The following is a 12,210-nucleotide window of genomic DNA, read 5'->3' as shown; positions in this document are numbered from 1 at the left end:
TATGTCGTGTCCCACCCAACAAGCAGCAGTTTGCTTCCTGTGGCCTCAGGGTTTTTTTTTAAATAATTTTTTTAAACATCATTTTTTTTTTTAAAGATTTATTTATTTATTTATACAAGCACTGGGTACAGTCAGAAGCACTGGAGGATGAGAGAATTCACCAGAGCCAGAGCCGGGGGCAGAACAGACAGACTGACGAAATACACTGCTGAAGGGAGCAGCGGGCGCGGCAAGAGAGGTTTGTCGCGCCATGTGGGACCCTCGCCGGCTGCCAGGGATCGAACCGGCGCTGCAGAGGCTGCAGGCAGCTTCGCAGCCCAGCACTCAACCGCTGCGCCACCAGGGGAGGCCCATCATTGTTCATTTTTAAACAAAATTTGCTTCCCCCCACCCCCTCAGGTGTAGTCCCCATAGAGTTTCCTTCCCCAAGGCACCCGTGCACCATCACCTCAGTCCCCTGTGCTCCTCCCTACCTCCTCTGATCCCTCTCCCTCCTCCTTCCCTGCAGTTAGGCTTCAGTTTTTAACAATTCCTCCCTTGGTCATCCAGCTCCGGATGGGTAGCCCTTACCATCGTTACAGGCCTTGACAAATGGTTGAGTATTCTGACGCTGACAGTTCTATTTCTTCCAGCGAGTTCCTCTGGTTCTGAGATGGATAGTGATTTCTGTTGTTTTTTATCTCAGTGTCTTCCCCATCTGATCTCCAGGCTTTTCCATTGGCCATATACACATATTTCTCTATTAGCACTTCCTTATTTTATTTATTTATTTATTTATTTATTTATTGTTTGTTTGTTTGTTTGTGAAGGTGGTTTTTATTTTTTTTAATAAATTTTATTTTTATATTCCCCATACAATTGCAGTCCCCTTATTTTGACCCCAATCCCTCCCCTCCCCGCCCCCTACCTCCCATAGAGTGTCTCTGCTTCATAGTTTTTTGTTGATTTTGATTTTCACTTTCTTATAGTTATTCATTTTCCTGGTCCCTTATTTAAGTTTTCTAGATTCCTGCTATGAGTGAGACCATCCGGCATTTTTCTTTTTCTTTCTGGCTTATTTCGCTAAGCATGATCCCTTCCAGCGCCATCCATGTTGCTGCAAATTGCATGTGTTTATCTTAAACAAAGAGAAACCCCACCGACTGGGAGAACATTTTTGCACACAACACTAATGATAAAGGACTGATCACAAAAATCTGCAAAGAGCTGATGAGACTCAACACAAACAAAGAAAATAATCCAGTCAAAAATTGGGCAGACGAGCTAAAAAGAAACTTCTCTGAAGAGGAAATGCAAATGGCCAACAGGCATATGAAAAAATGTTCAACATCACTTGTCATCAGGGAAATGCAAATCAAAACTACCATGAGATACCATCTTACACCAGTGAGAATGGCACATATTAAAAAAACTAGCAACAACAAATGTTGGCGAGGATGTGGAGAAAAAGGAACTCTCCTGCCCTGCTGGTGGGAGTGCAAACTGGTCCAACCACTATGGAGAGCTGTGTGGAGATTTCTGGACCTACTAAACATAGAGCTTCCACATGATCCAGCAATTCCACTTATAGGTATTTACCGAAAGGACACAGAAACATCAATTCCAAGAGCACCTGCACCCCTATGTTTAACGCAGCACTGTTTACAATAGCTAAGCTTTGGAAACAACCCAAATGCCCCAAAATCGATGACTGGATCAAGAAGATGTGGTACATATACACCATGGAATATTACTCAGCACTTCCTTATTTTAATGCCTAGAGTGGGTTCTGTTTCTTTAAGAATGGAATGAAGCAAGAGTGGATATTTGTGAAAATGGTTTGGGTCAAGCTTAACATTTCTTTGCATTTCAGTGGAGATGTTATTTGATGAGTTGGATAGTGAGCTCAGATGAACGGGAAGGATAAATTTGGCAATCATCTTTCAACTAGCATTTGAAACTATGGGCAGAGTGGTAGGGATCATCCAATGAATAAATGAGTAGGAAAACCTAGCTCCTAAGTCTCTCCAGTTTGTAGGGCCAGTGGGGCCTGAGTAGAGTAGAGTATCCAAGGAAGAGGAAAACAGGAGTGATTAAAGAAAGCAGTGTGTCACCACATGGTGCTGCCACCTGTCACTCGGTACCAGTTCTCTAGTGAAGGCAGTTTCAGGGAAACTCAGTGGTAGGAGGTCTTCACCAAAATGATCTGGTGCAATAGTGAGGGGGAGGTTGCCAAGGCTGGCTGGCACAAAGAGACAGTTCTTCAGATACTTGACGATGAAAGGAACTCAAGAAGTGGGGAGAGAGCTGAATGATTCAGGCAAACCAATTTTTATAATGGCTTGTATAGTTTGAGAATACTTAATTTTTGAATAGGTTCAAAGAAAAAAATTAGGTTATACAAGGAAGTCTTTCTCTTACCTGTCGTCTATCCTGCTTCTGTTCTTCTTCTTGCCGGTCCCAACCGCTGCTAGTTTTTTTATACTGTGCATTCCATAAGTGCAAAAATGGTTTCTTCTGCAAATACAAGCAAATATGAGTATGTGTTCTAAACCCCCCCTCAACCCCTCAGGGCATTGTGTAAACCATACTGTGTAGATTTTTTAGTGTCTTACTCTCTTCTCTGGTCAGTGTGAACCGGAGCTCTTTCTGTATTTCTGTATGATTTTTTTTTTTTTCCTTTGTGAGTCTCACTTCTGAGTATACTAAAATGTCTTTCACCAGTCATCTTTCGTTATTATAAATAATGCTGCAGTGAATGACCTTGCACTATGCAAGTGTGTTTGACGAAGCCAAATTCTTAGAAGTGGAATGTCTCTTTCTTAATGGCATCTGCCATTTTGGTACTCTGGTCCCCATGTTCCCATAGCTGGTTCTACTGTTCTGCAGTCCTCTCTACTGTACATGAGAGTGCCCGTTTTCTCACATTCACCAGCTCAGTGTGTGTTCCAGCTTTTGGGGTTTTGGTGATCTAATAAATGGAAAATGGGACAGCTATTTTTCTCCCCATGGTGCAGTTTTAATTTTCATTTATTTCATTAAGACTGAGGTTGAGCATCTTTTTGTACATTCAGGAGCCACACACATTTCTTTTTGGTGAACTCTGTTCATTATACTTACCCCCCCCCTTATTTATTTATTTATTTTTAAGATTTCTGGTCTCCTCAGGCTCGGTGGGGCAGGAAATTGGGCATGAGGAGTAGAGATCAGATCATGCCGTGCCCTACAAAGTCCATTTTATGTGTTTTTTAACTTCGAGCTTATAAAACTATTGAACATATAGGAATAGATATCTTATTAGGGATTCTTGAGACTTAGAAACTTCTGGTTATTATATGTCAGGATCGCAGAGCAGTTTCATTTGGAATGAGGACAGGGGAATATTAGCAAAGCTTTTTTTTTCCTCCATGGTAAGTAAAAGGTCTGTGTTGTGCTGATTGTGATTTTGACCAGCTCTACTTAGCTATGTTAGTAATTTCCAGTAGCTATTGGTAGAGGTAGGCCAGCTATTATTTCTTATTTTAAAAAAATGTTCTTTTCCCTTCATACAGTAAACCGAGGTCAAGTTGACCCTTGGTTTCTTCATCTTATTTCTGCGAATCACTCAGCAGGATGATTTTAAAAGAACAAACTCATTATGCGAGTCATCTCCAGGAATAAGTGCTTTGCCCTAGGAGTGCCTGTGTTCTACTTCACTCAGAAACACACCAAATGATCCCAGCACTGTACAGCGGAGGGTCAGTTCTTGGCTGTGTGTTTCAGACTGGGGACTGTAGATCGCCTTTGTGGGTCCCTTTATCTCTCCTTGCCCGTTCTCTCTTCTCTCTTTTCTTCTACTCCCCACCATCTCTCCCGCAGCTCTCACTGGCTGATGGGAGACTACTTTCTCATGGATCACGCTAATTGCTTCTATAAAACAGTTTTTGAAAACAGGCTTGCTCAAGCCTGTGCACTGCATTTTCCATAGCATGAACAATAAATGAAATATAGGAGAAAAAAATTAATACATTGATCAGAAGTAATTTGCTTTTTTTTGGTTTTGGCAAATCATGCTGTAAGATGTACATTGATGGTGCTTTAAATTATCTTATTAATGCATACCCTGTTCTCTGAGATTTCACTAGGCATCTGGTGATTTGTATTATACAAATAAACTCCCCAGGGATGAATAAGCATAATGGACATTTAAACTCTTTAGACTTCGTTTGTCTTCCCATGTTCTGTGGCAAAGAAACTCCCCCAAAATGCTGTTAGGCCCAAAATAAACTTGTTTCCCATTTCTTTTTTTTCTTCCTGAATTTTTATTTGTATCAGCTTGCTTAACTGCCATACTTAAATCTATGAATAGACTCTTCTTACTGTTTTATGCCGCTCCGTAGTTGACTTTCAAATAGAACAGTTGTGTAAGATAAATGTTTTGTTCTGAGCAGTGTTGATATGAACCATGCCCATCTCTTTTATAATGCTGCCATTATGCAGAAGCCTGCAGGGTGAAGGGAAGCTTGGTTGCTATGAGAGTCAGCCTGTGCTTTGGAATAATGATCCTGCACTCATTAATTCTCCCTTTCCTGCATGTCTCCCACTGATTACAGAAGGCCAAGAGCTGACATGTTCAAGATCCTGGAAATTTTGGAAATAGCCAAACATCTTTTGAAGCCGGACTGTTAGTCGTCTTATGAATATCATGAGGCAACCTTGAGTCCGTGTAATTCTTTATTTTGTTATTATATATATATTGCTTGCATCATTTTTGATCACGAGGCAAAGAGCCACTAACGAAGCATTCTGATTTCCTTCAATCTAGAGTCTCTGGAGTCAGTTTGTCTGGGTATCTAATCCTGGCCCACCCTATTACTGTGGGTTTTTAGGCAAGTTACTTTCCTTCTCTTAGATCCCCCCTCTGTAACAGTGGAGTACAAATGAACCCACCTCAAATTAGGATTGTTAAATGGAAAAAAATAACATGCTTGGCTTATTGCTGGACCCATAATATGTACTCAATAATGTTAGCTATTATTGCTAATCAGATTTTTACTGCTTCAGATTTAAAAGTAATTTATCTTGTGTATATAAGAAAGAGTTTGGAAAGTAAATGCATTTCGATTAAAACAAGTAATAGTTTGTTTTGCTGGTCCTCACGCTCAGAGTGGGTGGTGTGTCAATGACCATCATTTTCTTGGTTCAGTAAATTCAAAAGCTTTCAGCACAGGGGGAAGAGTCCTTTGGAAAATGTATATCAGGTCACTGTTTCCATGATGGATCACAGCAGGAAAAGAGTTTATGTTCTCACTTTAAAATGAAAGAACACGATTGATTCTAAGCTCTACAGAAAAGGAAACTTAAAATATAAAAAGTTTGATTAGTTTTCTTAAAAAAGCAATTTGTGCTTTTAAAATTTCAAGCAATACAGATAGATATACATTAAATATTTCTGTGCTCCCTCTCGTGACTAAACTTGATAAAATGATAAAAGTAACACCCATGCCAGTTTAAGAAAAAAAGAGTATGAAAGACACGCACGAACGCTGTAGTGGAGGACACTTAAATTTTGTCTTACTTCCCAAGACAAACACTTCCAACTGTTTCATATATATGCTTCTAGAAAATTTCTTAGAACAGAATTTCCCCTTTTTGCCCTTTTAAGAACACAAGTACATGACCCACTTGTCTGTATCTTGGTTTGTTTCACCTGATGATATAGCAAAGATTTTATAAATTAAGCATTTACAGATGCATCTTGCTTTTTAACAGCTAAATGATGTTTTAGCAACAGCCTCATGGTGCATCTACTAAACCTCCTTATAATGGATAATGCAGGTTTTCTAGGTTTTTTGCTTTGTCAGTAATGTTTCCTGAGACTTTTGAAGTTTCAGTGTGTGTGTATATTTACGTGTGTGCATATATGTGGCATATGTGTAAGTGTGGGGTATGTGTGGTGAGTGTCCTACATGCATGTGTAAGAAAAATTAGGATGCAGATTTAAATTTTTGATAGCTAGTCTCCTTTTGCATTCTGAGTTTCATCAGTATAGATTGCTGTCAGCAGATAGGAGGTTGCCAGATCCCCCAGTCCTTTGCAAGCTCTAGGTAGTATCATACTTTTAATATTTTTCAAATTTATTTGAGGATGTAGGGTCTTATTTCATCTTGCACTTAAAAAATGATCACTATGTACCAGGACAAGTTGCTAATACATAAAAGATCTAAATGTATAACCATATGTATATTAGAAGAAGTCACAGGCAACTTCCCAAATTAGTAATCTGGGGGCACAGAAATTTTCTAATTATCTCTCAAAACCCAGAAGCAATAAGAAACAGGTTGATAAGTTTCATACTGAAGAAATGCTAGAAAAAAAGTGAAAGAATGAACTGGGAAAAGCGTTGTAACTTCCATTATAGATGGAGAATACCCTCTGTATATTTATGTGTGTATATTACTAAATTAAAGCTTGAGATGAAACTCTATTCGGTCTGATAGAAAAATAAACCAAAGATGTGGATAGAAATAAACAAAGATGTGGGTAGAAAATGGAGAAAAGGCCCTGCAAATGGCTTTTTTTTTAAACTTTTTTTTAAAGATTTATTTATACAAGAACTGGGGTACAGGACAGAGGCGCGCACCCACAGAACAGGCAGACTGGCAAAAAACACTGCTGAGAGCAGCAGCGGGTGAGACAGGAGAGGTCTGCTGCACCATGTGGATATCTCCCTGGCCGTCTTGGAATGAACCTACGCTGCAGAGGCTGCAGACAGCTTCACAGCACTGTGCTCAGCCCGCTGCGCCACTGGGGAGGCCCTGCAGATGACTTTTAAACCCATGAAAAAATGCTCAATCTATTCATCATGAGAGAAATTCACATTAAAACCTCACTTTATCCTGTTTCACACCACATGGGCTAAAAAGTACAAAGGTTTGGGTCTCCCTGGTGGCGCAAGAGGTTTAGCTGCAACCTATGATGCTATCTGCAGCCACTGCAGCATGAGTTCAATCCCTGGCCAGGGACTACCCACATGGTGCAAGAGACCCCTCCTGACTCACGCGCTGCTCCCCTCAGCAGTGTATTTCAGTCAGTCTGCCTGTTCTCTTCCCCACTCTGTCTCCTGTGAATCCTCTCATCCCCCTGCACCTCTGGCCTGTACCCCAGCTCTTGTATGCATACATAAATAAATCTTTTTTTTAAAAAAAGTACAAAGGTTTGCTAGCACACTCTGTAGGTGATGCTGTGGTTCTGCATCACTCCTGGGGTGTGAAGCCACGCCCTCCTCATGGAAGGAATCGGACACATGTAATGGAATCCATGTGCACGTTCCTTTGACCTAACATTCCTGCTTTTTGGACTTGATTCCAAAGGCAATATGGAAAAAATACTAACTGATTAATACTCAATGCTATTTATGGCAGTGGTTTGTGATAATGAAAGACTAACATGTCGACAGTTTTTATATTTTTCGTGAAACTTAGACAAATTTCTTTATTCCACAAGCAAACCTGCAAAATCTTTCCCTTTGGCTCCTTCTTCTCATCCACCTTTGCTGTGTTGAAGAAACAGCACGTTCTTTTAGATCTTTCCCTACTTGGGTGGTTTCCAGCTAGGCAGTGCCTGCTCAGGGTTTTCCAGTCATTGGATCTATGACTTGTCCAACTTTGAACATGATCTCAGCAGTTCATGTTTCCCGTGATTCACCTGTGGAACAGGTGAAGCCTTGAGAAGCAACTGTGTACTACTAAAGAGCATTATGATCAAGGTGGATTTTGCTTATTAAAATATTTTAATAAACAGGGATGCAGAACAAGACTGGTAACTCTTGAGCAGTTTTTGCATTGCTGTCCCAGCCACCTTGCCTACTATCCGCTTGGCATGGACGGATGAATGAAGTATGACTTTATGTGGCTTTGATCACCTCCTGGCTCCGCTGTTCTACATGCAGCCAAGAATCACATCTTGAGGTTTAGATTCCACCCAGCTAGTCTGAAATTTGTAGTCTCCCGAACCAGTCTTGGCATTGGCAATATTTGACTTACGTGCAGATGTTTTTCAGCTGTGTTATGAGGGATTAATGGCTATTGGCCAAATCTCAAAATAGGTAACATGATTTTTTGAGTCCTGTGCAAGTCTGTCTCTCCAAGTTTCTGCCTTCCTTTCCCTTGTCCAGCCTTGTTTATTGACCTCGGCTGCCTTTCCCTTAAGTGTTCTTCTCTCATAGTGCTTTTCCCTCTGAGGCACTGGAGAGCCTGACATGTGTACGCAGATTGAGACCAAGAGGCATTACCCTTCTCTTTGCAGTTATTTACTCCAATAAACATATCAACGACCAGTGGTAGTAGGATTGACCATTAATTTTATTTTGAGTCATGAGGTTCTAGAATGTAAATATTTTGTACTTCTTAATTGTTCTGGATGGAACTACTGCAGAAAGCAGACCATGTCAAAGGAGATTATTTCTTCTGTTTCAGGTTTATTTCATCCCTCTTCCTCACCCCCATGTTAATTTGAAGTTGGAATGTATTTTAAAATATATTACATGAATGGAATATTCCACCTCTCTTGAAAAACTGTTCAAAGTTGACGCATCTTATTGTTGATGGCCTCTTAGAATTCAGGAAATACGTGCATAAGGGGGCATATATATGGAATTGGCTTTTTTCTATTGGCAAATAGTCATAACACAATTTTCCACCTCCCCTTTTGTAGTAAGTATATTTTCTGGGTTACTTAGTGGAAAAGGCCTTTCCTGGGTGACTTGATTATTCTGAACAAACAAATACTCATTATTGAGAAAAGGAAATGAAAAATGTGAAGGAACATCTCATCTCTTTGGTAGCAACACTAAATATTTATATAGATATATTTATTGAGCTCTTCTAGCACAATTGACTATTCTTTGGTATAAAGTAATATCTTGTCTACATTTCCTTGATACTGTTTCTCTGCCTATTTTTCCTTCTATCTTACTGGCTGCTCCTTTGCAAAGCTTTGCTCATCAAACTTCTCTATAAGACCTTTCAATGATCTGTGTTCTGTTGTTCTCTCTTCTACTTCTCTCCCTCCCTTCTGCTCTTTTTTTTTTTTTAAGATTTATTTATTTATTTATACAAGCACTGGGTACAGTCAGAAGCGTGGGAGGGTGAGAGAATTCACCAGAGCCAGTGCGGGGAGCAGAACAGGCCGCCTGACGAAATACACTGCTGAGGAGAGCAGCGGGCGACGGGAGAGGTCTGCGCGCCATGTGGGACCCTCCCTGGCAGCTGGGGATTGAACCAGCGCTGCAGAGGCTGCAGGCAGCTTCACAGCCCAGGGCTCAACTGCTGCGCCATCAGGGGAGGCCCTAGCCTCCATAGTGTTTTGAGTCTCTTTGTGCCTCCAGCCTGAAAGACTCGCCTGAGTTTTGGTTTCAGATATAAAAATGACTAATAAGTATTTCCAGTCAGATAATAGGATCTCAAACACAACAAGGCCAAAGCAAAAGTATCAGTTCTCCACTACCAGATCTGCTTTATTCCAGACCTTTTCCCCTTCTCAGTAAATGATACCACATATAACTGATACTTAGGCCAAAATATCTTTTTGTGCTGAGGAATCCTTGATTCTTGTACAACCCATATCTAACGTGTCAGTGAGTTTTCTTGATTCTGTCTCCAAAATATGCCTCCATTTGCTTCTCAGTGTTGCCATTGGTGTAACCCCTGTCCAGTTTACCCTGGTCTTTGACCAAAGTCTCAACTTCCAACTGGTTTTCTTGCCTTTGATTTTTTTCCTCAGTGCCTTTACTTTTGCCCTGTTTACATTGTTCTTTCCAAAGCTTTCAGAATGAGCTTACTGAAGTAGAAATTAGCTCATATTTGAAAACTAAAGGTCACTTCCTGTTACAATTATAATAAAATGTGTAAGTTCTTAGTTTGTCAACAAAGTTGGCTTCTGCCTACCTCTCTTACTTTTTTCTCGTATTTTCCTGATGTTCAGTCATCCTGTCTTCTCTCTCTCACTAGATCAAGGCAGGCCTGGTCCTGTTTCATGGCCTTTGTACCTGTGATATTTTCTTGTAATGCTTGTGATCTTTGCATGATAGATTCCTTCCTGGCATTTAAGTCTCAACTCATATGGGGAATCTTGTTTTGACCAGCAGCCCCCCACTTGTTCTTTTTCTATTAGCCTCTTTTATCATTTTTTTTTTAAAGATTGATTTATTTATACAAGCACTGGGTACCGTTAGAAGCGTGGGAGGGTGAGAGAATTCACCAGAGCCAGAGTGGGGAACAGAACAGTCAGACTGACGAAGTACACTGCTGAGGGGAGCAGCAGGCGGCAGGAAAGGTCTGCGTGCCATGTGGGACCCTCACCTGGCGGCTGGGGATCAAACTGGTGCTGCAGAGGCTGCGGGCAGCTTCACAACCCAGCGATCAACCGCTGCGCCACCGGGGAGGCCCTCTTTTATCATTTTAATATACTGATTGATACCTGAAATTTTCTTCTGTTTTGCTGTTTTTTGTTTTTAATCAGACTTCCTCCTCAAGATTGTAAACTCCTTGAATATTGAGGACAGGGTGATGACTAAATCCAAGTAGGCCTTGAGCACCATCTGGAAATTACCAGGAGCCTGAAACAGTACTAGGATCTGATGTATGTTAGTGGACTGTCTTTCAGGGAGCGTGGTGGAGGGTCGTTTGGAGGGAATTAGAGAAGTTAGGTGACGATGCATCATTTCTAAGTTTGAACAGCAAAGTGACTGTTTTATGAAAGGCCACTCTGACTGCTGTGAGAGCAACAGGCTTTGGAAAAGGGTTGGAGGACTGAATGGAAGGACGGGACTAGTATTAGGATACAGCCTAGTATTCAGCTGCTAACTAGTAATAAGGAGCTTCCCTTATCTCTTAATGGTTTCCAGAAGTTTTTGGTCTTGCCTCTTTATAAACGTATTTTGCTATTTTGTACCAAAATGTTGGGAAGAATTGTTTTTGCCAAGTTACTGGAAACTTTGCTGTGCTTCTCTCTCATGTAACGTTCTCACTCAAAGCTCCCTTCCTGGTAAAGACTGTGCACACAGACACCCACATGTTCTCTGCGTTGTTCAGGTTTTTTGACCTTTTGTTCTCACTGAAACACTGTTGAAGGGGTCGCCATTTTCCATGTGGTTTTCTTTCATTATGGTAATTCCTATTTTATTGTGTAAGTGTGTCAGAGCAACAAGATAGTTGGAATAGCATCAGCAACTTTAGACATTTTATAAATTCATTTTAGTAAATGGGATGGGTCTGAGTTGTATTTTGCTAGTGAATTTATTATAATAGATAATTATATTTAATCAAATTGTTGAGATAAGTTAAAGACTCACTTTGAGGCAAATCATGGTTTTTCATGGAAGACATATTTTCAATAACTTCTCAAGGTGGAGAATATAATAAATGTTTCTGAAAAAGTAGTAACATATAAGTGCACATTAAAAAGAGCAATTAATTTCATAGAGCTATGATTAGGGCAGATTCACTCCAGTTTTTGGACATTATTAAATACTCTCAAGTATTGAAAATATAGGAACAATCTGTATATCCTCGTTGCATGAAGATATAGCACAGGTTATACATTTTTATATTCCTCACAGATGTTTCCATATTCTAACCATTGCCTATTATATTGTGATTGCCTATGAACTTGACTCTGTCTTGGGCCTTCTCATCAGTCCCAATGCCATTTGAATAAGGAGTTGGGTATTTTGGAATGATTAAATGTGATAGTAATTTTTATGTGTTTGTTTTTTTAACAGAAGATGCATCAGATGCAGACTTATGGCTCCTGAATAGCTGTACTGTAAAAAATCCAGCTGAAGATCACTTTAGAAACTCAATTAAGTAAGTGGAAGTTGATTTTTCCTATTTTATAAGCGAAGTAAGACTGAATCTCAGGCCATTAGCTTTTAAAAGATTCCTAATGTAAACATTTTAGTATGTATTGGAAAAAAGTTCGAGTTAAACTTTAAGATTAAACTGTTTTGAATTTATCTGATAAAGAATGACACTTTTTTTTTTAAGAATGAAACTGTAATGTGGACTTTTCTAGTAAGTAATTTGAATATTTGTGAACTTAGCTAGCAGTGATTTGAATATTTAAGTATTACCTACTCACTGTTGTTAGAGAATCATCCAGTCTGTCCTCTGTGAAACTACCTGAAGCAGTTTTTTTAAATGTCTTTTTTATTTTTTAAATTTTATATATTTTTTACATCATTTTTCATTT

At 39.8% G+C, this 12,210-nt stretch overlaps 1 protein-coding gene across 1 annotated transcript in view; it reads left to right on the top strand.

The window, feature by feature from the left end:
• CDKAL1 (CDKAL1 threonylcarbamoyladenosine tRNA methylthiotransferase) overlaps positions 1-12,210 on the top strand; it is a gene marked incomplete at both ends in the record, with an annotated part of 639,419 nt that overhangs the window by 76,708 nt on the left and 550,501 nt on the right. The window contains one exon of the mRNA XM_084228943.1: positions 11,741-11,825. Coding sequence (XP_084085069.1) covers positions 11,741-11,825 — 85 coding nt within the window. The remainder of the gene's footprint in view (positions 1-11,740; positions 11,826-12,210) is intronic.

The sequence above is a fragment of the Talpa europaea genome (genome assembly GCF_964194135.1).
Source record: "Talpa europaea genome assembly, chromosome: 2".
NCBI lineage: Eukaryota > Metazoa > Chordata > Mammalia > Eulipotyphla > Talpidae > Talpa > Talpa europaea.
Note: the sequence above shows the minus strand (reverse complement) of the source record. Positions and strands in the feature narration are given on the sequence as shown.